Genomic DNA, 26,203 nt, shown 5'->3' on the forward strand with positions numbered 1-26,203 from the left:
TTCTTTTTGGATTTTAATTCGTCATGGAATTCGTTTTCAATCACCGGGAAATACACACACAGGGACAGGCACAATTCAACAACAAGCGAGTTTCACTCTCAACGTCGGGGGAAAAGGGGGGGAGTCAGCTTACTACATTTTACAGCGGAAGCATACAGGTCACACAGTAGGTCTGTCCTAAGGCACAGTATAGGCGTAGTAGGACACAGAGTGTGTGTGTGTGTGTGTGTGTGTGTGTGTGTGTGTGTGTGTGAATACGTATGCGAATACGAATGCGAGTGTGTGTGTGTGTGTGTGCGTGTGTGAGAGAGAGAATACGTATGCGCGCGTGTGTGTGTGTGAGTGTGAGAGAGAGAGAGACAGAGAGGGAGACTTGTAGGCCTACCTACCTGTGTTTTTTTGGAACAGAGTAGTCTACCTCTATCACCTTTCCGTGTAATTCCGTGTAAGCCTTACCTGTAGGGACGAAAGTTGATAGCGTAACATTAGACGTGTGTCTGACCGTCTGTCTCTACGCGTATGAGTGAGTGTCTGTGTGTGTGTGTGTGTGTGTGTCACGTCACGAAGGCAACAATAAAGCAAGCTAGTAAGGCCTTCAACAAGCAACACTTTGAATCACTTCTCCAAGTAGGTGCGTCCCCATTCAAACGGGCGACCCCTGTTTTTTTGTTGTCGTTTTAAAAGTCCACTCTGCAGGGGCGCACACTCGGGAGGAGGAGGTGTACAAAGCCTTGTTTACATTGAGAACAAATTCACTAGAGGGTCACGACGGCGCCAAACCAACAAAAAAAAAAAAAAACTGAACATGTTGAGTGTATATAGTATATGGGGGTGGGGTGGGGGGGATACGGGCAGCCATGCTTTCCACTCCCACAAGCCTCACAGTGCACTGAGGGGTGTTTTTTTTTTTTCTTTCAAGAATGCAATGTGAAAAGAAGGGATGGTTTTGAAAGGAGATTTCCCCCGTATTTCTTCCTACATATTAACGCGCGCGCGCGTGTGTGTCCCTCTTTATTGAATTTTGACGCGCTCCTCGGCGGACCTTGAAGCTTCTCTATGTCCAATAGTCACTATTGGAGTGGCCCTGCCTTGCCTTGCCTGGCTTGCCTGGCGCAGCACGGAATTAGCGTCTCACCTCGGTCCCCCCTCTTCCACTCGAGCTACCTGTTTATTAGCTCTTTCCTCCGGACCCCCGTGACCCACCTCCAAGACACCTCGTAAAAACATGCCCTGGCACCGGCTGAACACGGACCTGACAAGTTTTCGGCGCTGGCTGCGCTCCGCTGCCGTCAATAAAATCGCGATGAAAAATAAGTGAAAAATAATTATGCCTACCCCGAAGCATCAGACCATCCCATACATTCCAGCGGGGCGAGTGCAAAAGTAGCACCCCTTGCACTGTCGGAATCTCCGAAATATAGGTTGTTGCGCTGCGTGGATAAAGTGTTACGACGGTGCTCGTGTTTTTTGCGTTGGCCAAACGGGCACCGAAGCCCGGAGTGGCTCCTGATCATCGATCATTTAGCCCCATTTTTTTTTCTCTTTCTGAAGGCTGAAGCAGCGTGCGCTCATCTGAACTCTCTGATGGCACACACACTCACACACACGGATGTGATCGCAAGCAACTGTCCCGAACAGGGGTGCGAGCACATTTTTTAAAATATATATATAAATATATAAACGTAAAATAATCCCAAACATAATTATAATAAATAGGTTCAATTAATGCAATCCAGTGATTGATCGCTCGCATTTTCAGCACGCCGTGCTGTCGCCTTTTGCAGTTCGACCCGATGCGAATTATTTCCCTGTCACCAGCAGCAACATCACTTATCAAAATCCACACTTACCAGAGAGAATCTCTATAGCCTTTATGGCCGAGTTCTGATCGGGGAAGTCCACAAAAGCATAGCCGGATTTGAGTAGGACCTGCTCGGGCACTGGTAGGTTCTTCTCTCTGAAGAGCTGATACAAGTCCTCGACGGTGACCGAAGGACTTAAATTCCCGATGTATAGTTTGTTCATGTTCTGAAAGGTAGGCCAAAAAAAAATAATTGAAAAATAAAAAAAAAAAATTGAAAAATTTCAAAGGGGGTATCAGGTCTTCAGAGTGGCGATATATAATTCAAAGAAGAAGTAGAAAAATAAACATTAAAAAAATTGTTACAAAATAGAAATTCTGCTTGATGATGGTTTAAAAAAGCAGCAGCAATTAACCCCCCCAAGGAAATGACTAAACTAGAAGCGAACCCCCCCCAGCACCAGCAACTCTGGTCCTGCTCTAACTCTTTTTAACATGGACCGGGGGGAAAGTGCCGTTACGACGCTGCTGCTGCCGCTGCTGCCGCTGCTCTGGAGCCAACAAGCACCGCCTCTCAATGAAAAAAAAGGAAAAAAAAAAAAAAAGAATCGCCCTTAAAATCACAAGGAGGATAGAGAAAGAGAAAAAAAACTGTTTGGAGGTGCATGTGGGATCCCCCACTCTCTCTCTCTCTCCCTCTCTCTCTCGCTCTCTCTCTCTTGGTTCCACACAGACAGACAGACAGACAGATAGACAGACGGTGCAGCGGGCTATGAAGGTGGCATGATGATCAGTGGGCTCCACTCGGCCAAAGGGAGGGATGGGCTCAAAGGAGGAGGCAGAGTGGCTTATTTCATCAAATCATATTAATAAGGGCCGTGCCGTGGGTCCCTCCAGTGAAGGGGTGGAGTATGGAGGGTGGGGTGCTACTGTGTTGAAAAATCAAGTCGCTGTCACAAACAGTATCACCGACCCACCACAGTTCGCCCCCCCCCCTTTTTTTTTTTTTTAAAAAAATGTTATTAATAAGAGACACGCAGAGATAAGAATTTATGAGGCGTCTTGAAGATATTATCTTTTCGGAAGGGGTGGCTTAAAAAAAAAAAAAAAAAAAAAAAAACAGGTCCATATTTTCAGCTAAATCTCGGTCGTTTGTCCGGAATCACCCCCAAACACTCTATACTATTTTAACAGGGAAGAATGAACCTACGCTGTGCGTGCGTGTGTGCAAAGCAGAGAAAGTGAAACCTTGTGTCAGCCATGACACAATCGAGCTTTTCGCCATTTGTATATCCCGTATCAGAGGTCACCGCTGGGAAAAAAAACAACAACCTGCAAATGCGTTTATTTCCCTGTGAAAAATGAGCTTCTGCAAGATTATTGGCGGTCCGATGTGTTTCGCAAAGTGGAGGTGCGTCCTAAAAAGCAATTAAATACAATTAGACACTAGCTTTACGTATTTTTGCACCTTGCGACTACACCTCGCGGTGTTGGTCCATCTGAAAAATATTTAGCAAGCAGTCGTTGACTGCATGGCCCGTTCAATCTGTGCACAGTTGTTTTTGCCTTTGTCTTCCTGGAATGAAGGTGGTGGACGTCCATTACAAAAGCTGATATGTACGGAGGGAGGGGGTGTGGACACGCTGCTGCAGTGCTGCTAATGCATGGGTGTGTGTGTGTGTGTGGTCCTGTACCTATGCTAGTTACCAAGGGGGAGGAGCCCCCACCCACACCCCACCCCACCCTTGGTACCTATGCTAGTTACCAAGGGGGAGGAGTCCCCCCCCCCCCCCCCCCCCACACACACACACACATCGCTCGAGTGTTTCTGCATGAGCCTGCATGGCCTGTGCCTCGGAACATTACTGCCACCCCACTGTAGTGTGTAGAGAGTGTGCCTGCAGTAGCAGCAGCACTAGGGGCGATTGCTTCCCCTTCTTGTTTACGTCTTTGTGTGAGCAGAGGAATGTCCAAGCCATGGCCTATTTACAAAACAGCCCTTTAGTTACTTTTCCCGATGACACGCTAACACAGTTGTTGCAATTCTGCTGTCAGCTAAGACATATTTTTCTTTTTCTTTTTTTTGTCCCCCAACCCCCCCCCCACCTAAGCAAATACATTATTCAACACCTGAGACTGCACTTGATTGATACACAGCGCTTTAATCAGATGTTCCTCTTAAATTTGCTTTTATTAAACTGTGGTAAGGCATAAGCAGATCAACGTTTGACCACACAATCAGCTCCTGATTACAGCCTTTCTCTCACTTTATGGCTGAGCAGGTGAGCGCTCTGACGAGACGTCGAGCAGCCAAAAGGTCTTGATCCCAGAGATGAAAATTAAACTGGATGTCAGTGACGTGAAGGAGAAGATGACAAAATGATGTTACATAGCACAGAGCATTATTACACTTTTGCTGGCTTGTCTGCAAGAACGAGTCAAGAGTGAAAAAAAATTCCTTTTAATCCGTTTCAAAAACAATTGTCCAATCAATTTGGTTTAAAAAAAAAAGAAAAAAGAAAAAGCAAAGGAAATCAAAACACCTGTATAATTTATGGTCGACGCTGCCTGTACATTTAAAATTTAATACACAAAGGGGATAACATGATTTTAGTTACCACTTAACAGCTGTGTACATTTACTGCTCATTAGCTTACAAAAGAAAGAAGATCCATACTGAAATCCATTGTTACAGTCAAAACTGCGCTAGACTGTGCTTCAGAGGAAGATGGGCTCAACAGCAACATCAATAGCGACCTGTAAAACAAAACCAGTGATTAGAGCCAAACAAGTAGCAGAACCTGTTAAATTGCTCCTAGTCACACTTGCAGAGTTGTGAGATGGACTTACGGGGAGAATAGGAGCGTGACCGGGACCGGGACCTGTAAGCCCCTCTTTCATACGGTGAAGGAGAGCGCCTTCTAAAAGAGGGCAAAGAAAACCTTAAGATTATGTTTATTTAGAAAAAAGACGACTACAGAACACCTTCTCAGAATCATCTGCAGAGTTTCAGAAAAGCAACGACGGTGGGCACCTGTAAGACCTGTAGTAGTCCCTGTCATCGTAGCGATCGTATCGGTCGTATCCGCGATCATAATCGCGAGAGTAGCGCCGAGGACCACTCGGACCTCCTCCTCCTCCACCTCCTCCTCCTCCACCTCCGCCGCCGCCGCCACCACCACCGCCGCCGCCGCCGCCTCCGCCGCTAGAAATTAAGAGACACAACGTATGATGACATTTAATGTTTTAATGTTAAATTGTTTCTTTTCCTTTCACCTAAACCACAATTTCAGAATCTTTCAAACTCTTCAACTTCAGTCATTGACAACAACCAACTAGGAGCAAGACCTTTGCTGTATATATATTCTTATTTACATGAGAATTGTGCTAAGGTTAGGAAAACCAAATTAGTTTTATTGTCCTGGAAGTATACACTTTTATTAATGTATTTATGGGCCGTATGTTAAGCTTTTACCAATATACAAATCATAAACCAAGCCAAATTGTTACACACTTGACCGTTAAGCTCATTCTCCTGTTGTTGTATTTTTCTTTTTTGTTGTAGTAACAAACGCTATTGACAATAGTGTGGTTAAGAGCAACCAAATAAGGTGATCTTTAAAAAAAAAAAAAAAAAAAAAAACTGAAAGAAAGAAAGGAAGAAAGGAGAGAATTTCAGAAATAGAGGAACTGGGTTGTTTTAAGTATCTTATTATTTGATCCACACAAACACTAATTGTTGACACAGAAGACACATTGCTTGTTTAATGTAGCTTACTATGTGGGCCGGCCCATATAGATGCCTGGGGTTGGTGTGTGGGGTCTCTTTGTGATGGAGAAGTCCACCCTGATCCTACGGCCGTCTAGTTCCATCCCATTGGCTCTGTCTTTTGCCTGGTGGCACACAAAAGACACGTACACACACACAAAAAAAAAAAAACAAGTTGTAAACTTTTAAACTGTAAAACTTCCAAAGTGAAGCGTCAATGTGCATCTTTTCGCTGTTATTTGTCACGTCATGGACTTGTACCTCTTTGGCGTCATCTCTGTTCTCAAAGTAAACAAAAGCAAAGCCCCTGGATCGGCGCGACTGCTGGTCATATACGATCGTGACGTCTGCCAGGGGGCCGTATTTCGAGAAGACATCCCTCAGGTCCCTCTCCGTGGTGTACAAGCTCAGGCCAAAAACTCCGAGGCAAAGGTTTGGATCCGGATTTGCCTGTAAATTTTAAAGTCGTTTAGTATGTGACTACAATGGCATACTAATATAAAAAAAAAAATGGGACAGAGCACAGACAAGTTTATAACAAGCCTTCCTCAGTGTGCATGCTCATCCAGGAAATGACATCATTACACAGATTAATCTTCAAACACGTGTATTCATTTATTTAGCTTGTAATATTAACTTAATGAAAAATATATATATTTTTAAGTACATGTAAATTATTTTCAAAAGAAAAAAAAAACTTAACAGAGGGTATTTCCTGGACGAGCATGCATACTGAGGAAGACTTGTTCGAAAAGTGTCTGTACTTGGTCCGAGTTGCCCGTCAGTGAGACTAATGAACATTATTGAGGTGGAATGAGATCCGGAAAGTTATCAGGCGGGGGTGGGGGGGGACAGATCACTTACGCGATTGCCGATGTGCCGACGGCGGTTGGACATCGGTGAGCGGCTGTGGCTCCTGCGTCGGCGCTCGCCGCTGTAGGAGCGGCTGTGAGATCGACGGCGGTAGGACCTCGAGCGGGAGCGAGACCGGCTGTAGTGTCGACGGGATCCACGATGGGAATGGGACCTGCCCAAACGGAGCACTCATGATTTGTAATAGTTTGGTTTGTTTTGTTTTTTTTAATGTCAAGTACTTGAAATTTTAATAGTTATTCTTAACAGTCCAAGATCCTAATCAGACACACAATATGGGAGACGAGCTGTGCCACGGAACACTTGTCACTCACCCAGACTTTGACCTGGAGCGAGAGCGGGATTTGTAGCGGGAGTGCTGGGAGCCCTCTTTGGAGCGTGCAGGCGACTGAGCCGGAGACTGGCCTGCGTACTTCCCAGAGGCACGTGGACTCACACTCCTGGATGCAGAGCGCGACTCCTAAGCGAACCACACACACCAACACGTCAGTCATCACAACATGGCAGAGATTTATGTATTTCTTTTTTTTTTTTTTAAAACAAGCCACAAAAAACTAATAGATTTTCCTATATAATATTGCAGTGAAAAGGACAGAAATGTGGATTAAGATTGATGCAGATTTTGCAGTAAAGCAAATAAAAATTAAAATGCACACACACAGATCAGCCATAAGACTATAACCACTGACAGGATCGCCTCTTGTTACAGCGTTACCCGTCATTAGGAAGGACATACACTTTAAATCAACAGATGTGTGATCATTTAAAGGTGTGATGACTGCACGACATGGTACAAGCACCACTAAAAGAAGGTTGCAGCAGGTGCTCGCAGTCTTGAGATGTTTGTAAGTGTGTGAACCAGGTGAAGGTAGGTTGCTCTACAGCAGGGGTCACCAACATGGTGCCCGCGGGCACCAAGTCGCCCCCAAGGACCACATGAGTAGCCCGCAGGCCCGTTCTTAAAATAGCACAACTCATTGCGCTGCGTCTAAAATTCACTTTTATCCAACCTTAAGTCATTGTTAATCATTTTTGAGAACTTATTAACATGATTATTGTGATCATGTTCTTCACATAGAGCGGTATCACTAATAATCATATATAACTAAAGGCTAACTGAGAAAATGGAGAATGTAGCAAACTGGTTGCCCTTCATATGACTCAGTAGCTCTCAGGTTGAAAAAGGTTGGTGACCCCTGCTCTACAGTTTACTGAAATGTAGGAGGAGCACACGGCATCAAAGAATAGAGTAGAAATAAAATTTTTCAAAGTCCTAGACGTGATGGCTCCTTCCCCCAAGTAATGGTAATTTAAGAACCTGTTGTTAGTTGCCAATATGACAGTGTGTTGTCATAAGTTACGGGGAGAATATGGATCAATGGGTTGAATCTAATGCGATGGAGGAAAAAGCATGAACTTGTTATCAGGGCAGTTATAGTGTTCTGGCTGACTGGTGTTGCGTCAAGACAATTTATATATCAATCTAATGTCACTGTTTTAAAACTATAAAAACAAGAATTTGTCAATTTCTGTAAAAGCTGAAATGATTTTATTTAAAGTGTGTGTTGTATTGAGTAACAAGGACATGCACGCATTAGACAAACAGAGCAGAGAATTACTTGGCGCAGCGACCTCATCCAGATTACTTCCTTAACTTCACTTCTGTAACTTCATTACTTCATATATTCTTCTTTCTTCAATTGTCTTATTTCTTCGTACTTCCCCATCTCACACACTGCCCACACTTCTTCCCTCCTCATGTTTTTGCATGCACTCAAAAATTCAGCTTCACACATCTGAGCTTCATTATACTGAAAATAAAGTGGACTTCTTCCGTTTTTTCTTCGTCCAACCTTAACCTTTATGAAAAAGAAAAGGATGAAGAGTATATGACTACAGTTAAAACTGCACCCCCAATCAACGTTTACTGTGTTAATATCATATAATACCATGCAGTGGAAGTGTTAAAAAAAACACAATAATACAATTCTTAAAGGTTAATACTATGCAGCTGTATTTTATTTTATTTTTACTTAAATAGTAGTTTGATGACCACATGGGTCAGATGGGTTTATTCAAATTGTTACTAGTTCACACTAAGATGGATGGCAATGAACATTTATAAAAAAATAAATAATATATATTTGATGAAACAAACAAGGCAAGTAACACATATAAACAATTATAAGCACAGAATATCATCAATATTCTTTTAACAGAAGAAAATAGTGATACTAAAACAGGTAGCTGTAAAAGTATATATATATATATATATATAAATCTAGAATACAGTGGGGAAAGCAAAATGCAAAAGAAAAGTTCTGTATTTATTTGTAAAACGTTTGAGTTAGCTGAATCAACGGCAGATTACACCCTATGGATGCAAAACAGGCATTGGACAATTAAATCTGGCAACTGTTCTGCTGAAATGTGAAATAATAATTAAAGAAAATAATAATAATAACAATAATAATAATAATAAACAAAGGCCGTTTAGTCCGCAAACAAACGACATTTAAATAGATTTTGAAGACACGGCGGTTTAAACATTTACATTTACTTTGAATTGATTTGCCTCACCGCCGTGGAACCGAATTGTCTCAACAGCGTTACGTTCCTGCTACACACGTTCCTTCCGACTGTGGCCTACCGAACAGCAAGCGCAATGTTCAAATAGCTAGCTAGGAAGCACATTGATATCGGCGGCTGAGCGTGCTAGCTGGTATTGTTGAGCAACACACGCGTCTAACCCATCAGTTTCAGCAAATAAAAATCATATCGAAAAAGCCGTTTTGTTAAAACAAATGAGCGTTTTGTCGATATGAACAGATTAGCCAGCTAGCCAACTTTAGCTAACCAGCAGCTAAAAATAGAGCTACGTTAGTTACCTTTTCATTTCGGCACAGACAAGTTATAGAAACGCAAGCAAGCAAACGGTACAACCTGAGGCATTTAGTTGAATTTTACGTACCCGCTCCTCGTATCCCTTTTCGGTATCGCTCATTTTTAGCGACAGCGCGTGTACTAAAACGACCTCTAGATTTTAAAACCTTAATGTCGGCGTTCGGCAGTGCGCGCTGCAGTACTGAGAGAAGGCTAAGCCCCTCCCCTTGGGATATGATTGGCAGGCAGTGAGCTCTCTGGCACCATTCCAAGCAAGGTTTAAAAGATATTTATAAGAAGACAAGATAAATCATGGATCGCATTCGTCATTTCAAAGTTAAGGGTGCAGTTCTTCCAAAGTGCTTTAATTCTAACGCAGAAATTGAGGATCCTAAACACTAAAATATCAGTTTATGGCCAAGTGTGCAAAAAAACTATTGAAAACATATTAAATCTCCAATGTATTGCATTCTTAATATATGTGTTAAGCGTGAATCAAATAGGAATGTAATACAGAGAGAGAGAGATCTTTTCCATAGTTTTGTATATGCATATATATATTTCTTTATATTACCAGGGAATGAGGCCAGTGTGTAATATATAATAAATAATAGGTCTTGTAACATGCATTTAACATGCATTTTAACCGAGGTAATTTGCAAATTCAAAAAATTCAATTCACATTTTTTGTCTCAAAAGGTATTGCACCAAAATGCTGATAGTAATTTAATACAATTTTTAAAAAGTTGATTGCTTGCTAAACTTGCAATGTATTGAAAATGTTTGTAGCAAAAGCTATTCAAAAAAAGGTTTAGAAGCCCTAATTAACAAATAGTTCATGGACTGTAATTTGTTTCATTCATCAAAAGCAATTTTTTTCTTTTGTTTTTTGTAATTTTTTTTGTTGCTGTTTTGCTAAAACAGATTAAAAAAAAAATACAAATAGGCGGTGCATGTCAACAAACAGTGAAATGGACACATGGGGGAAATTGCCTTTGGTATTGCATGTTCTTTATTTAAATAAAGCAAAAAACAAAATCAAGAGAAAGGCAGCACAAAGGTCAAACTGATTTGTCAATGTTGTTCCGTGACACAAATACTTCTCCGTGAGTTGGTTGTAGTTGTAAGTTAGAGAAAGTCCTCAGACATTATTTTCTAAATAATTCTTTTACATTTGTACCTTTAGAGGATCAGAAGTGGCTGAACACAATCTGAAAGCACACATCTAGAATATGTGGTTAGAAATGTTGATGCTATTCAAAACTAACAAAGGAAAATAAAAATGCTGAAGTTAGGTTGCCTGCATTATCCAGTTCTGGCCAGAAGACAAAAACACCCCCCTTTCCAGATCAGAGAGAAAGAGCTGGTTTTCTATCTGATGGACTGTCATCCACGGGAACCAGTTAATCACTCATACCTACAAAAAGATACAAGGGAGGGAAAAACAATTCTTAACTGAGCTTCAAATATGGTTGTTTTGTCGATTATGAGTGTCATTTTACCCACCACAGTTATACAGGACATTGATCTTGTGAAGATCTAGAAGACTGGGTCCATCTCGCTGGCCAATGGGAACGTAAGGATCTGGGACGGGGATAATTGTTGGTCCACCATCTTCAGAGAAGGCATACCTGAATGAGAAGTACATGAGGTAAGACGTGTAAGTATTCAGCATTTCTGTAAACAAGCATAAAGTCTATATTTATGCTACCCCAAATATCAGCTTACCTTCCATAATGCATGAGAGAGCCATAGTCATAAGGACTATTGAGATTGTTGGTCAGCTGTTTTCTGAAGTTATGCCTTTGTTCTGGAAACACATCAACAATCGCTCATATTCAAAAGAGAAATAACCTATCAAGAAAAACTGTTGCAAACATAAAAAAAAATAAAAGATAAAGAAAAAGCTCATTTGATTTTCATCCCTACCTGGCACAATGTTTTTCCACATAATCGTGACGTACTGGTCTCGGTCAGAGCGAGACTGTTCATGCACAAAGCCGAGGGCATGCATTAATTCATGTGCAGCCACCCCTGACCACATGCAGCCAGGAGTCTGCAGCGACAGGGTCTGGCTTCCTCCAGTCTGCCCCAGAAATGACCAGCAGCTTGTGGCGTGGAACAGAAATGATGTGTCATCATCAGAATGTCAAGTTGAAGCAGAAAATAAAAAACAACAACCAAAAACACTGACATGCACTCACCCGTATCGAGGCTGGATGTCCAAGAAACTGGCCTCGTGAGTGCGTGGAACAAATTTGACACATGTCCCACTGCCAATGTCCTTCATCCCGTTTTCGATGGTGATTCTGTCCATGTCATCTGCCGTAGTAGATGGAAAGATTTTGGGTTGAAAAAAAAAATCCCCTAGAGTTTTACAAGACTGCTTGAAATCTTTGCAACCGCACCGTATAGCGGAGAGATGATGTACGGTACGTAAACAAATCCATCGACTGCTTTGGGCCACAGGCAGGCATTGTTGGCACAGGTAATGGCGCTCCGCATGAAGGTGCTGGCGATATCTCCCTCTCTCAGCATCATTCCTCTGGGGACTCGCAGCTCTTATGATGGGGGGAGAAAAAAATAGCACATTTGTCTCAAACATAAATAAAGACAAAAGATTAGTTTCCGTTCACTTACTGCTGTTGACTATCAAGATTTTATCCATCGCTGTCATTTCATCACGTTCTGTAATTTCATCTAAAGACAAAAAAAAATGAATTTAACAGCCATGCCTAATTTCTTGCTCTAAAGTTAGTTGTATATTTATTGATAGCAAGGAGTGCACAGAAAACCGTGTGCAGAGCCCACCTGAAAATTTTCTTTTCAAGCGCACTTTTCCTTCATTTACATCAGTTGAATTCTATAACAAGAAAGTTCAGCATGATTGATTTTCAGAGTCTAACAAGAGTAAAAAGAAAAAGAAAAAGAAAAAGATGCAGAAGAAGAAGAAGAAGAAGAAGAAGAAGAAGAAGAAAGAAGAAAAATTCCCTTTCGGCACTCACCTGAATGGGCAGAGAGTGTGCCTGCGTTAGCAAGGCAGAGAAGGCACCCAGCACGATGACAGCAGAATACATTGTTGAGGTTCAGACTGCTGGCTCTCAACACTGGAGGAGCTTCTCACCCCTGCTGGAGCTATATACCCACTTGCCCTGCAGCACTCGCTACTGATTGGATGCGTGTTCCGTGATAAAGCACGATTAAGACCCCCTCATCATCCAACGTGTGTCATTAACTGGAGTCCATGGCTGATCACAGGTAACAGGTGGTCCTGATCCTGACCTTCGCCCGTGGCCTGTACTTAGCAAGGTCCCCGTTAAGATTCAGCACTTTTATGAATGAGACACCTAAAATTGTTTGGCTGTCAGACTCGCTGCAACTCAGCAGTCGCAATCGGGACAATAACTGTCCACCCAGTTGAACAGACGGGTAATTTATGTCTAACTGCACCTTGCAAGCACTGATTTTGCGATAAACTATTGCCCGATAACCATCCCAACAGCGATCATTTGCCCGCTGGGGTAAATATATAAAAACAAATTCCCATTCCTTTTCAAATATTATTTATCTTTCGACGGAAGGGCCACTTTTCAGGCCAACGATTGAAAACAGAATCCCGTGTGTTGGCACTTTATGATATACAGCCTCTGAACAGATCATTTCCATAAACTTCAAAGATTTGAATGACTGTAGTTTGAACAACATTAAATACATGTCCCAAAACAACGTAATTGTTTATATAAGTAAATTAATAAAAAAGTATTTAAAAAAAAAAAATCATTATTCTTCTGCTTTCATTTTTGTTTATAATCATAGGACATAAAAACACATCTTTACTGTAATAATATGTTTTTTGGAAAAAATCTTTAAGGAAATTAAGAAACTTATTTCTTTATTTCTAACTATTATTTTGACAAAACTTTGGCTCATTAATGACATTCAGATGAATTTTATGTAGTGATGGGAATGAGAAACCTCTGTGTGAGAAACAGGTTTTATGTGTTTATGTTTTTATTTGAAGAAAATCATCATGCAAATTTCTCCTGGTGTTCAACAAAGTATCTATTGTACTGCATCCATCTATCTATCTATCTATCTATCATTTTGAGCTTTGGCTCTCAATCCTATTGACATTGGACACATGGCAAAGAATTACAGTGGCAAGATAAGTGCTGATTGAAAGGGTGAATAAATCTTTATTGAGAGATTTCTTTTCATAGTGTTTCACATCAATTCACATCAATGCACTACATTGTTCAAGAGGGAATTCCTCTTCCTCTGCGGTTCAGTTTGGTTAGTTGTCGTCCACATCACCTGCAGAAGGAGAGAGAAGAGGTTTAGATATTATGACAGGAGGTGACATGTCTCCCACTAGCTGAAATTGTCTGGCACCCACCGCACTGATAAAGCTTGTTGATTTTCAGCCTGTCAATTCGACTGAGTTCGTTTACTTGGCCAAGCTTTATTTTCCTTCCTGTCTTTGGAATGATTGTCGGCTCTCCATCTTGGGAGTAAGCATACCTGTGCGTGCACATCCATCAGTTTAGCAACAGCAGCAGAATCACTTCATAACGTAACGTGCAGTGATGTGACCAGTCATCACTTCATCACTTACTTCCCAAAATGCATGATTGAAGCATAGTCATATGGCAGGTCTTGAACGTCGGTCTTGAATTTCTCAAAATTCCTCAATCGGTCTTTGGGAAATCAAAAAATATAAACTGTTTTATATGCAAGAGAAATACATTTCTAATCATTTTGTAAGACTTTAATTTATCCCTCCTGAATGTACCTCTCCAAATGTTTGGCCACATGACAGTGATATATTTGTCCCGGTCATAGCGGGACTGCTCGTGCACGAATCCCAGAGCGTGCATGAATTCATGGGAAACTATTCCAACACGGAGGCACGCAGGTTTCTGGAGAGACACCGTCTGTCTCCCACCACGAGCGCCGAGGTAGGACCAACACCTGGATTATGGATGATGAAAGCTTTATTTGTTCACGTTTGACTTGTAAATCTGGAGAGAATTACGCCCGCTCGTTTCTTTATTTCACATAAGTCACATTTTAACTTAATCGACAATGGATGGAGGGAATTAAACTTTACATGCAAAGGCACTCACCCAGACTTTGGAAGTATGTCGATGAAGTCTTGCTGGTGTGTGCGAGGAACAAACTTCACACAGGTACCTCTCTCGACGTTTTCCATCGCTCTCTGTATCAGCCTCGACTCAATGTCAGCTGTTCATTTGAAAATTTGGGCAGAACAGACAGGGAGGATATTGACAATTTGTGAACATTCACTCATCACATTTCTTTGAATCCTAAAAGTGTTTTACTTTATGTATTAATATTCAAACTTGAAGAAGCATAACTTACTGTATTCATTGGAAAGCCTAAATGGAACGTAGACACGTCCATCTACTGACTTGGACCACAAACAGCTACGAGCAAAACACACTTTGGTGCGTCTTCCAGCAGAAACAGCGATGTCCCCCTCTCTGAGGCTCGTAGTGCCGTCTATCATCCCGTGCACTGAAACCAGGTCAACATTTGATTTTGTTACAAGGACAAAGGTTCAATTCTTTTTTGATACTGTGTTAAATCTAAAGAGACTAACCATGGATCTCGTTGGCTTTAATTATTTCATCCATTGCAGTCAGCTCAGCGTGTTCTTCTTTTTCTTAAACAAAAAAGATTTTCAGTCAATGCATGCGTTTCCCCCCCACTACTGCTATTGTCACATTTGCTGTTTTTGTCATTATTTACCTTTGTAGCCAATGGGTCCCCATTTTGGGCTGTACACAAAATCCTGGAGGGAAAAAAAAGAAAAAGTTGTCATGAATCCCAGTGCAGAATAAAATAAATGTTAATCATGAATGCATTTTCTTTTCAGTACCTGAGCGTGCACAGCTGAGAGAAAGGTGGCAAGCAGGCAGAAGAGGACGATTCCCTCCATCATCGACAGCCAGCTGTATCCTCAGTGTTGCCATTGTGCTTGCAAGAAGCACCTTGCTTTATAGGTGTCCCCAATCACTGTCTGTAGATAATACCTGGGATCATCTCTGCTAAATTACAGGGTTACTGTTATTTGTTTGCGAGCAGCTTTAATCCTTAAACTAGTTTGATTCTTTCATAAACAACAACTCCGACAGAACGATAATGTGAGGTCTCGCCGCGTGTAATAACAGTCCCACTTCAGTGGCTGGCTTTAAATGAAATGGTTTAATGTTTGGCACAGGTTTTGGGGCAATTTTGAGCTTAAAATGTCTCATACGTTACCAGGAGTGTTGTTTTCTATGCGCTGAAGTTACGATTGCTGACTGGTTGCATGCTATTTTGCGGTACTAATTTTGGATTACGTGTAACTCATCATTTACATGGTTTCACGAATTACGTTCATACGTACATCATTGTCCCTTGCAAGAGAAAATAGGGGCAAAAATGTTCGCCCGAACAGGGACTTGAACCCTGGACCCTCAGATTAAAAGTCTGATGCTCTACCGACTGAGCTATCCGGGCTCTGACGATCAGACCGGAAGTGGTCAATATATACCCTGCCTTGCACGAGCACGTGTGAGAGAATAACTGTTAAAACTTCACGAAAGAAGAGAGTCCATTCCGCAGTCCACGAGTTAGCGTTACACGAGTCGTCATGACCGCGTTTTCTGGAGATACGTTTTGCTCACACAACACAAACGCGACGGTGGGTTTCTTCGACTTGCAGCGTTGCTTCGTGCTCATCTGGCTGTGGTCCTGTTTTAGCGTCAAATCGACGTCTGCGTCAACTTCGACGCTAGAGAACGCGTTCCACTTGTCTTGTAACAACGGAAATGTCCTCAGGTTGAATCGTATCATTCCAAACAATTGGTTGTTTAATCATAGTCACTTCAAACGTTTGAAATGACGATCAATGCTCCGACTATAAATCGTGTTTTGTTTGTAACGTGTAGGCCGATATCTCGGCGTTTCCCTCACGCAGGCACAAATTGAAGCGCTTCAGCAAGCCATTTTTGAAAACCATCGCCAACTGGAGGAGATTCGACAGCAAAGACGGTCTGCCGAGGAAGACATCGCTCGATGGTACTATTCCAAACTGTCAAAAAAAAATAAATTGTGCGGTTAACTCTTACTAAATGGGAATTATCTGTGATAAACAATTATTCCGATAGAGACTGCATCAACAAGTGTCCAGTAAATGTGCCAGTACCTACATCATTTTGTGCGAATCAATTCATTCTGAGACAAAAGTTTTTGTCTGTCCTCTGACCCTTAATCTCACTTTGCAGTTCTGAAAAACATGAATTGGATTTGATCAGGGAAAATGGTGAAGTTGTTGGGTTGCTGCAAGACCTAGATCATCTGCTGCACGAAGAGAGTCATCTTTCTGACCTGCTGAATGGGGAAGCCTCAAGAAGCAGGTAACAGGTTGGGTGTATGTAGAATGATGGACCTGAACAGATAAACCGTGATCACATGTATTATTTCTTTTAGTAATCATCGGGAACAGCTACAAAAAATGACAGAGTGCATGGCAAACAAGGCCAGGAGCCTCACTGTTGAGATTTTAGAGGTGAAACAATGTCTGGCAGAGGCCAAAGCTCGTTATGTGGCAGGTAGGTGTCAAATCACATTTGTATGGACCAGTTTATTTATTTAAAGGAAAAAATCCTTACAGTCAGTCTTTCTTTCATCTTTGAACAGCTCAAGACATGGCTCGGGCCCCGACAAGCAAGTCAAAAAGGAAACGGAGAATACCCAAGTGATATACTAACTATGTGTTGTAAAATTATAAACAGAATACGTTGTTTTTAATATATTTTTAAATGCTACAGACTATATGGAATTATGTATTATTTTTTGTTTCACCAATAAAGTCATGAGAAGAAACACTGTACGTTTCGTCTTGTCATCAATAGTCCTCTTTCGCTTTTTCCCCCGCTGTTCCCGCGTCATCACTTTTTTTGACGCTTGCAGGCTGCCGTATGTATGTACGGAAGAGGCAGCGACGAGCTTACTTGACAGAATCTTTTCGACGAGAGATCGGTAAGTTTTTAATTGTATCCCTGCCAGCTCTCACTTAAAATTGTTAATATTCAGATGGATTTTTATCTGGGATCGAATATAGCAAATCAGTTATATAGTTAATGGTTGGCTTGAGGCAGTTAAAAAAAAAGAGAAAAACTCGCGCACGTGTTATTTCAGCAGCTGTTTGGGCCGTTACATCAGATGAGGCAGCGCTACCTTAAAAACTAGTTATCTGCTTGATAACAATGTTTATGCTCGACAACACGTGAAGTTGTTTCTTGGCTAAACCGACCGGCGGACATCGGTTATTATTGTTGTGTCCGAACGAAAACCTCAGGTCACTTTGTTGTGAATGTGCCTGTGTTTCTGATGTCATTACGGACACTTCCCTCAGGTCAAAACACCAACACGACGATGGCCGCCTCTGATGCTCAGCGCCGCGTAATTGTTTTCGACTTGTGTACAAATGAGGTTTACTCTGGGGTGAGGGAAGTGAACCTTGCCCTGTTCAACTACTGCAAGTTGCCCGATCATCCAGGTTGGTGTGATTTTTATTTTCTGTAGTTTTTAAAAATTGATATCCTGCCAGTTTGAGATGCACCACTTTATTTCTTCCCTCTCAGGGTTGGATGACAAGTCACCAGAGGAGGACAAAGAGAGAGAGAGAGAGCTGAGTCTGTTGAGAGAAGTGTCAGACAAGATGTTCTGTTCAGCCTGTAGATGCCCTTTTAGTAACCGTGAGGAACAGGTGGGCCCACAACTACATTAATCAAGTGGGAACGTCCTTTTTTTTCTTTTTTCTTTTTTATCAAGGCCATTTCTTAAGCTTGTTTTTTTTTTTTTTTTGTTAAATTGTCAGATGGAACACTACAAACTTGATTGGCACCGCTTCAATCTAAGACGGAAGATGTCAGGAGCTGCTCCGGTCTCAGCTGATGAGTTTGAGAGGAAGACTGGAGCTGGTAAGTATTCCGACACATCCATGAGGACATTTCTTTCACAAGGATAAACTGTTGAACTGACTCCATGTACATTTTTTCATGTTGATTATTCATAGGTGACGTGTCAAGTATCTCAGGCTCAGAGTCTGATTCGAGCCGAGAGGACTCAGCTAGTGATAGTGGTGAAGCAGGCAGCAACAATAAAGATACAGACAGCAGTTTAATTACGGGCCGGCCCTCCAGTAAGGTAGTTTTCCAGAATTCAGCAGGACAGTATCTGTCAGTGCACCGCTGCATTCTGCAGGGCAAAGCTAAGCAGGTAAAAACACATAACTGTGTAGCTAATCAGTCTTGTTTTGTCACTGCAAAATTGAACTTCATTTTTCTGTTTCTGTTAAACCGAAGTCAGACGTTGAGGAAGATGCAACATCATCTTTAAGGGCGATAAACAAGAATACTGTGTGGGTCATTCTCATGACTGGGGGAGGACACTTTGCTGGTGCTGTATTCCAAGGGTAATTTTTTTAATAAACCTTTTTCCGTTCATTTATTTTGTTTGAGCACTGGCTACGGTTGTAATCATAAGTATCTTCTTCCCAACCTGATGTTTCTTCTTTTCCGCTCTTTTTTTTTTTTAACAGAAAGGAAGTCTTGCAGCACAAGACTTTCCACCGCTACACTGTGCGGGCCAAGCGAGGAACTGCTCAAGGGCTCAGGGACTCTCAGAACCAAAGCCATGCGCCCAAGTCTGCAGGGGCCGCTCTGAGGCGCTACAATGAAGCAGCTCTAGTTAAGGCAAGATTGTCTTCTATCTAACAGCACTCATACAGCGTTGGCAAACCTTAATCCCAAAGGTAAATTTGAGGTGGCTATTGTAAATTTGCTCAAGAGAAACCTCTGTAAACAGAATGCGACAATTTTGTTTTTAAAAACACTGCTTCCTTTGTTGTTGACTTAAGCTTAAGACACTGACACGTTATTGAGACATTCAACGTGCATTCTACCTTTGCGGAAATGTGTCTTCAGTATTTAGTCGTTTTAAGTTTTGAGGTAAAACAACAAATAATTGGTGCTGATGCTTAAACACCAGAAAAATCTCTGCACAGGATATTCAGGATCTTCTGGAAAAATGGGCCCAATATCTGCGGGAAGCCTCCGCAGTGTATGTGCGAGCACCAAGCTACAATAAAACCATCTTCAGCGGCCGTGCGGCTCCGCTGGACAGAAAAGATGGCAGGATACGCTCGGTCCCTTTCCCCACTCGCAGGGCAACCTTTCAAGAAGTGCAGAGGGTGCACGAGGTGCTCTCCACCGTCCATATTTACGGTGAGCCGAATAATAACACGTTATCTGCTTATTTACTTTCAGCCAAGGTGCGATAAATACCGTCTGCATCTTATCTTGATTTAGAGAAAGATGCAGACCTGTCTGCAGTCTTCAGTCCATCGAAGAAAGTTTGGAAAAAAACTATCAAGAATTTGCCTCAAGCAAAGATGGAGCCAGAGATAGGTGAGCTCTCTGGTTATTCTAGGTTTTTTTTTTAAATTTCAGAACCCGCATCAGGCTTACATTTATTGTTATTTCAACACTGCAGTCGCTTATTGCATTAAAAAACATATTACAGGACACTTTCTTTTTGTGCATAGACACAGCACAAGAAAAAATTATCAGCTCGGATGAAGAGGAGGGTGGAGAAGTCCAGCTGGAGTTGGTGGAGCAGACGCTTGGAACCCTCGACCTGCGGGAGTTTGAAGTCTGCCCCTCCAGGCATCGGAGGAGAAGGCGGAAAAAGAAGGAGGACATCGCAAAGCAAAATGACAGTAGGTCAACACTGTGACATGAGAGAGGTTTAAGTTGAACTACATTATTGCTCATCAGACTAAAGTCTTTATTTCCCCAGGCTTTTTAAAATGTCTTGTCCATGTGTGATAGAACTGAGTGACGTGGAAGCAGACAGCGGGAAGGAGGAAGAGGAGGCACCAGAGGCTGCAGCGATAGAAAACACCACACAAAGGACAAGATCAAAGAAGAAGAAGGCCCATTCAAAGAAAGAACTGAAAGGTGAGGAAATCCTTCCGATAGCCGACTATACTGTGCACTTGTTTAGAAATTTGTTTCTAAGCATGATATTACTCCTCCCTCTTGTAGAAAGTGTGGAGTCGTCTTGGGACTACGGCCTGAGAGACGCCCTGTTTACAGCCTGTAAGGTCGGAGACGTTGACACTCTCCGCAGTCTCCTCCAGCCACCTGGAGACACTGCAGAGAGTAGCGACCCCTCTGGTACCACCAGTGCTCTAACTCTTCTCTGTAAGCCCATTGACCTTTCAGGCTTCACTTTGCTGCATGTCGCCTCAGCAGCTGCTCAGAAAGGAGCAGTCAGCCTTCTACTAGATGCCGGGTCAGATCCAGCCTGCAGGTGGGAGAATTTATTTTTTATTTGGCAATAATGAGTTGCAGCACTGATGGCAAGAGCAGTAAGTTTATTAATTAATTTATTAAACAATATGCCTTTCAGAGATAACAGAGGTCAGACTCCTTATATTGTTGCCCCTGACAAGGACACAAGGAATGTCTTTCGGAAATATATGGGCGAAAATCCTGACAGATATGACTACAAAAAGGCTCAGGTGAAGAGCAAACTCAAAGCCTGTATCTCTTTGAATATAAATGCATGTTGTTGTTGTTTTTTTTTAACAAAGACCTTTTCATTTGGATCATGGAAGGTTCCTGGACCCTTGACTGAAGAGATTGAGTCCAAACAGCTTGAGAAGAAAAAAGCCCAGAATGCACTGAAAAAACAGAGAGAAAAAAAACAAAGGGAAGAAAAGAGGCAACAAGAGCTGGAGGCCGAGGAAAAAAGGAGGTTTGCGTCTCTGTCTGACCGTGAAAAGGTGAGTTATGCGAGTTTGTCTGGTTTTAAATTTTTTATTCCAACATTTTTGAGACAAACCTTTTTTTTTTTTTTTAAATTAGAGAGCTCTGGCTGCAGAGAAGAGGTTGGCACAGCAAGTAGCTTCAGCAGAAGTCAGCCTCTCAAATATCAAGTAAGTGCCGCCTGCCCACAGCGGCATTACTGATTGCACACCTTTTATATTGAGCGATAAATAGTTAATTTTTCAATCAAAAGAGTCAACTGCAACCCTGCGTGTTGTGTTGCATGTTTGTGCTCATCTCTGCCACCAGGAGGTGCTGGACCTGTGGGGAGTCTCTGGTGGGGAAGGTCCCATTTCAGTACTTGGATTATTCATTCTGCACACCTCGCTGTGTCCAAGCACATCGAAAAGCCAGCGCTCCTCCCGGTAAAAGCTAACAGACCTCACCTGGACAGAAGCCGTCACATAAAGACAAATTAAAACCTGATAAGGTCGCTGTGCCAAAAATGCATATTTGCTCCTGGAGGTCCTCTCAGGGGCAGTGTAATTTCTCAAATCTGTATCAAGATTGTTCCCCATCATGGCAATGATTAATTCATGAAATTATTTTAAAAGAAAATACAACACATAACAAAATGATAATTTATTTAGCAATTGCAATAATAAAACATGATTCTGTTTCATAACACTGTATATTTTACGGGTGTGAGTGAGTAACTGTTAAAAACAATTATGAATGCGCCGATGTCTGTGACTCCTTTGTGCAGAGAACAATAACCGATGATGGATTCAGTAATGTTTTGTACATATGGTGCTGTGAACGTGTACCTCCAACGCCACATTCACGAAGCCGACTCATGTTGTAACATTTTGCACGACAATTCGCGCTCTGTCAGGACTTGCCATCAGGAGCGCTGAGCTGAGGCCTGTCCATGAGCAGGACCATTAGATGGGGTGGAGCACTCTCCAGCTCCAGCACTGTGATGTTGTTGGGCGAGTTGGCGCTGAGCAAAGGCCCAGGAACATAAAGAGTCTGCTGGGGTCCCCTCGCTGGCCAGTACCGTCCCAGGTTTTTACCATTGATCCAAACCTGGCCCTGTTGCAAACAAGTAAGAATTTATAATATAATCAATGTTGAAGACAAGAAGTCACAGAATAAAAAAAACCCTTAAACACCACCTTTGTCCATTTGCTGGGCATTAGAAAGGTGTCCCTAGCTACCCCGTTGGGTTGTAGAGTCCCTGAGTAGAATGTTGGCCCAGCTGAAGGGTCTTTCTGAAGGTTGTTGTAGCTGTGACTGTCTGAATGAGGCCAGCCGCCGGAAATGGCGCCGTCAATGTTCAAGGGGAAGATCTTCCAGTTGGTTAAGACGTCTTTACCCAGGAATAAGCTGCTAACGATGCCCTGCATGTTGGTAGAAAAAAAAAAGGTTGGTCATAGTGGATGTGAATAAGGTGGAAGTAATATAACATTCAAACTTTTATGATGATATGAGGCTCAACTATTAAGACTAATTCTATGGGTAATTAAATAAATAGTTATACTGAAAAAAAGTCCCAACAAAAGGATGCACGTTGAAGGAAAAGTGACTATGTTGAAAAGGAATCATCATATCTTTCAGTATTTAGCTGAGTGGTTATGTTTTCCTGCCTTATGGTCATTCATCCTGCTGCCAAAGTTCACCCGACCCATGTTCTCAACAAGGATGTCCACTGTGTCCCCCTGCTGTCCAGTGATGTTCAGCACAAGCACCATGTCTCTCTCCAACAGGCCCTGGTAAACCTGGGCTCACAAACACACAGTACTCACCGACAAGATCATTTTAAAAATCCCAAAACAACACACACACACACACACACACACACACACACACACACACACACACACACACACAAAAAAGGTCTTACTACCTGTTCTGCTTAGTTAATGGTATTTTCTCTATACCTAACCTGGAATGCTGGTTGGCCAGCAGACAAAAGATCATTGTAGAGGCTCACCCCATTGACGGACACATATGCACGGTCATGAACCCCATTCAGCGGAGAGATAAGTGGCGTGGGCTCTGAGAGGTCCCTGGGCAGCACGGTCCGATACAGCATGTATCCATAGAACTGAGCACAATGGATGCGGCAGGTTGCAGACGCAACAGTTTAGAAGTTCTCCATGTTTCAATAATTTTACTGTTGACCTGCCAGCCCACCTGTTTCATCTCCTCAAACGTCAGAGGTTGCTCTGATTCTACCGGGCTGAGAGGGGACAGGACGTCCAACAGGCTGCTGATGTTTCCCACCTGGACATGGAAAATCTTTTTAGAATTCCAACAACTTAAAAGCTAGGAAAAAAAAAAGAAGAGAGAATTAGTAACACCTTTCTCAGGTTGACGAAACCATAGGCAAACTTGGGGGTTGCAGGAGGCATGGGGCCAGCGGGGACGTCTCTGAACTGCAGGGAAACAGTGATTTATTAGATTCAAAGACATAAACGTAAAAGGAACGGCAAGCTCAGAGGGTGGTGGGTTAATTGACAGTACCAGCTTTATGACATCACGGATGGCAAACAGCTTCTCCGTGGGGTCCCCCGCCTCGGACAGCGGGGCGTCGTAATCGTAGCTGGTCACCACTGAGCGGAACCTTGTGTCATGATCAGCACCTGCAACGCGACAAAAAGATAGCTTAATTTAATTCCACGCAGCGCCTGATGCATCCCTGCTGAGTATATACATGCATTTTAAATAAGTGAATAAATCAGAGACTTTACAGAGACTTTACCGTTCCAGTAGCCAAAGTTAGTTCCTCCTTCAAACATGTACCTGAGAGAAAATAGAGATGTATATTCACCTTTAAATGGGAGTGTTTTCAGCTCATTTGTTTTGGCCAAACAATGGGATTCACAACAATAGCAAAAAAATGTGAAAGATTCTTCGCCTAACAGTGTGATGAATATCGAGGACTACACACATGTTGACGTTGGCCCCCATAACTAGCATTTCAGCCAGCACAAGGCTGACCTTCCTCTGATCGACGACAGCGTGCTGATCCCCCCAGTGGTCCAGCCAGCCAGTGTAGAACTCTGAGTTCACCTGCAAAATCAACTCCAAACTGTCAGTTTACTTTCACCTTTTTTTTTTTTTTTTGGGGGGGGGGACTTTTGTCGAGTTAAGGCCTCACTGACCAGGGGCCCGTGAGGTTCGTACCGCCTCTGCCGTTCAAAAGCTTCAGTCACGTTGTTTGCTAAAACGGGGGAAGAAATGAAAAACGAGCAGAAAATTCAATTTAGCCGAGTGACGCAGGGAAAATGCGACAGCATCCCTCTAAGTGCAGTCATGCAGTACTTGTTCCAAAGTCCACTGTGGCGTATAATCCCTCCAGAGTCCCGCATGTCATCTCCTTGTCTGTGTTCCCGTCTGTGGTGAACAGCACCGTATGCTCGCCCAGGAAGAAGCGGGACAAAGCCCGCAGGTGACGCATGTAGTTGTAGTCGCAGGCAAAGTAGCTTCCGTATTCGTTCTCCACCTTCAGTTACAGAAATATATTTATTTAAATGGGTATATAGTTAACTATTAAAAATAAATAACTAATAATAAAGGGAACAACCTGCACAGTTATGATGTTGCCACCGTTGACGTACAGCCAGGGCTTGACTTTAGTGAGGAGAACAGCCATCCAGTTGCTGACCGCTTCAATATAATCTGAAATACAATCAATAGATATTACACATATATAATATGTTATAATGTGAAATCTGCCAGCCTATGCTGTACCTGCATCAGCAGATCGAAGTATAATGTTTGGCTTCTGTAGCAGCCACGCCGGAAGTCCTCCCTGAAAAGACAGAGACAGACTTAGACTTTGTTTTTCGGTCATCCTGACAAATGCGAACCACTGATACAATGAAAAGAGGAAGGAAATAACCTGCTAATATCATCTGTGCGAACAATTTCGCAGTTTTACCATCTCACCATTTCCCACTCGGCACAGATGTATGGCCCTGGGCGAAGGATGACCAGGAGGCCCGTCTGATTGGCCAGATCCAGGAAGTGTTCCACATCCCTGTCACCTGTGAAGTTGTAGACCCCCTGTGTTCCCTCGTGGAAGTTCCAGGGGATGTAGCTGTATCCAATGAGTAGATAGATAGACACAAAATAAGACAACATAACATGCCTTACTGACACTAAACCTGTAAGGATATGGAACGCAGGTGCAGATAGCTTACTTAATTAACACTTACACCTGGACAGCATTGAGACCCGTCATGTACATCTTTGAAAGCCTGTCCTTCCAGTAGAAGCGTGGGACTCTGGAGTAGTGGATGCTGCCTGAGATGTACCGGAATGGCTCTCCATCCTTGAGGAAACAGTTGTTTTTGTAGTCTATTGTGAAGGACCTTTCCCCAGAGACCTGTGGAACATGTTTCATTGAAAGGTTTGCGTGTCGTTAAAGTTAATAGAGCATTCATTTATTTATTTATTTTAAATGAATGACAAAGATTTGTAAAGAAGTGTGACAACTTGCGTTGAATGAAAACTTACTACCCTCACAGGAAGTACCGTTACGGTCACGTGTTATCTATTGAAAAAAAGTTCTACATGACGCACTTGATTTCTTACCAGACTTTCGCGGGCAGCCAAACAGGAAGCTGCCACTGCAGCGAAGATCAAGACGCCGGCAGCCATTTCCGCCAGCTTTCTGTGAGAGTTGAGTCTAAATCATGGCTAGTTCTCTGCGGAGCGCTGTGTGGAGTCACAGCCGCACTGTTTACAGCCGCACATGTATGCAAAATGTTCACGTCCCTGTCTGCCTCTGCTTCCACGGGACAGTCATGTGACTGAGTGTCAGCCGCGCGGAGCAGGGTCCCAAACACCGCCTGGTTCAACCCAGCCCGTCTCAAATGTTGCCCCCCTACCAAACAGACGCGTTTAGAAGTTGTTCACTGTGTATTTACATGCTAAACAACATCGAAACAAAACCAAAAAAATAAATAAAAAAATAAAACGTGAGAAGCCCAATTAAACCCTCCGTAGTGGCGCACTGAC

General features: G+C 42.6%; 6 protein-coding genes, 1 long non-coding RNA gene and 1 other non-coding gene across 12 annotated transcripts in view; 2 read left to right on the forward strand and 6 right to left on the reverse strand.

Annotated features, from left to right (window-relative positions):
* The window catches only part of igf2bp2a (insulin-like growth factor 2 mRNA binding protein 2a), a 43,889-nt gene extending 41,365 nt beyond the window's left edge, over positions 1–2,524 (reverse strand). Inside the window, exons 1-2 of one of the 4 annotated variants that reach the window (XM_076040131.1) lie at positions 1,851–2,524; positions 390–456 (exon numbers count right to left, since the gene is read on the reverse strand). In XM_076040131.1, the coding sequence (XP_075896246.1) occupies positions 390–456; positions 1,851–2,025 (242 nt within the window). In that variant the 5' untranslated portion in view covers positions 2,026–2,524. Of the gene's footprint in view, positions 1–389; positions 457–1,335; positions 1,573–1,850 lie in introns of those variants that run through there. The other 3 variants (XM_076040130.1, XM_076040129.1, XM_076040133.1) reach the window with 3 other exon arrangements.
* A 1,723-nt stretch (positions 2,525–4,247) lies between these two features.
* Positions 4,248–9,557, reverse strand: tra2b (transformer 2 beta homolog). The gene is made up of 8 exons (XM_076040056.1): positions 9,415–9,557; positions 6,758–6,903; positions 6,435–6,597; positions 5,832–6,020; positions 5,580–5,695; positions 4,836–5,006; positions 4,652–4,722; positions 4,248–4,558 (listed from the first exon to the last, which is right to left on the reverse strand). The coding sequence occupies exons 1-8, from the start codon at positions 9,445–9,447 to the stop codon at positions 4,548–4,550; spliced, it is 900 nt and encodes a 299-aa protein (XP_075896171.1). The 5' UTR covers positions 9,448–9,557; the 3' UTR covers positions 4,248–4,547.
* A 773-nt stretch (positions 9,558–10,330) lies between these two features.
* Positions 10,331–13,188, reverse strand: LOC142897651 (hatching enzyme 1.2-like). The gene is made up of 9 exons (XM_076040125.1): positions 12,332–13,188; positions 12,138–12,189; positions 11,967–12,026; positions 11,735–11,887; positions 11,531–11,648; positions 11,256–11,434; positions 11,055–11,136; positions 10,833–10,957; positions 10,331–10,743 (listed from the first exon to the last, which is right to left on the reverse strand). Exons 1-9 carry the CDS (start codon positions 12,401–12,403, stop codon positions 10,730–10,732), a joined length of 855 nt encoding a protein of 284 aa, XP_075896240.1. The 5' UTR covers positions 12,404–13,188; the 3' UTR covers positions 10,331–10,729.
* Positions 13,189–13,431: 243 nt separating this feature from the next.
* LOC142897652 (hatching enzyme 1.2-like) lies at positions 13,432–15,594 on the reverse strand. Its single transcript, XM_076040126.1, has 9 exons — positions 15,229–15,594; positions 15,099–15,141; positions 14,950–15,012; positions 14,709–14,864; positions 14,453–14,570; positions 14,119–14,297; positions 13,942–14,023; positions 13,723–13,847; positions 13,432–13,640 (listed from the first exon to the last, which is right to left on the reverse strand). The coding sequence occupies exons 1-9, from the start codon at positions 15,289–15,291 to the stop codon at positions 13,621–13,623; spliced, it is 849 nt and encodes a 282-aa protein (XP_075896241.1). The 5' UTR covers positions 15,292–15,594; the 3' UTR covers positions 13,432–13,620.
* Positions 15,595–15,671: 77 nt separating this feature from the next.
* LOC142897653 (uncharacterized) lies at positions 15,672–17,093 on the forward strand. Its single transcript, XR_012928475.1, has 5 exons — positions 15,672–16,035; positions 16,312–16,412; positions 16,619–16,750; positions 16,824–16,945; positions 17,034–17,093. It is a non-coding gene; the product is annotated as an uncharacterized LOC142897653 (long non-coding RNA).
* Positions 15,779–15,851, reverse strand: trnak-uuu (transfer RNA lysine (anticodon UUU)). Its single transcript has one exon. It is a non-coding gene; the product is annotated as a tRNA-Lys (tRNA).
* Positions 17,094–17,305: 212 nt separating the features above from the next.
* On the forward strand, positions 17,306–21,910 carry ankzf1 (ankyrin repeat and zinc finger peptidyl tRNA hydrolase 1). The gene is made up of 16 exons (XM_076039840.1): positions 17,306–17,375; positions 17,752–17,895; positions 17,981–18,105; positions 18,217–18,319; positions 18,415–18,617; positions 18,704–18,813; positions 18,940–19,093; positions 19,405–19,624; positions 19,709–19,807; positions 19,945–20,118; positions 20,231–20,359; positions 20,447–20,714; positions 20,814–20,925; positions 21,022–21,189; positions 21,272–21,342; positions 21,482–21,910. The coding sequence occupies exons 1-16, from the start codon at positions 17,315–17,317 to the stop codon at positions 21,606–21,608; spliced, it is 2,268 nt and encodes a 755-aa protein (XP_075895955.1). The 5' UTR covers positions 17,306–17,314; the 3' UTR covers positions 21,609–21,910.
* glb1l (galactosidase, beta 1-like) lies at positions 21,800–26,000 on the reverse strand. 2 transcript variants are annotated; one of them, XM_076039841.1, is made up of 16 exons: positions 25,778–26,000; positions 25,399–25,568; positions 25,130–25,280; positions 24,932–24,992; positions 24,765–24,859; positions 24,503–24,683; positions 24,343–24,401; positions 24,129–24,250; positions 23,940–23,980; positions 23,702–23,820; positions 23,539–23,613; positions 23,372–23,461; positions 23,169–23,282; positions 22,822–22,953; positions 22,351–22,575; positions 21,800–22,267 (listed from the first exon to the last, which is right to left on the reverse strand). In XM_076039841.1, exons 1-16 carry the CDS (start codon positions 25,841–25,843, stop codon positions 22,064–22,066), a joined length of 1,905 nt encoding a protein of 634 aa, XP_075895956.1. In that variant the 5' UTR covers positions 25,844–26,000; the 3' UTR covers positions 21,800–22,063. The 2 variants fall into 2 exon arrangements, with proteins under 2 accessions (XP_075895956.1, XP_075895957.1); XM_076039842.1 differs by lacking the exon at positions 23,169–23,282.
* Positions 26,001–26,203: the final 203 nt, after the last annotated feature.

The sequence above is a fragment of the Nelusetta ayraudi genome, unplaced genomic scaffold (assembly GCF_046127955.1).
Source record: "Nelusetta ayraudi isolate G7.1 ecotype Tasmania unplaced genomic scaffold, CSIRO-AGI_Nayr_v1 ptg000060l, whole genome shotgun sequence".
Classification (NCBI taxonomy): domain Eukaryota; kingdom Metazoa; phylum Chordata; class Actinopteri; order Tetraodontiformes; family Monacanthidae; genus Nelusetta; species Nelusetta ayraudi.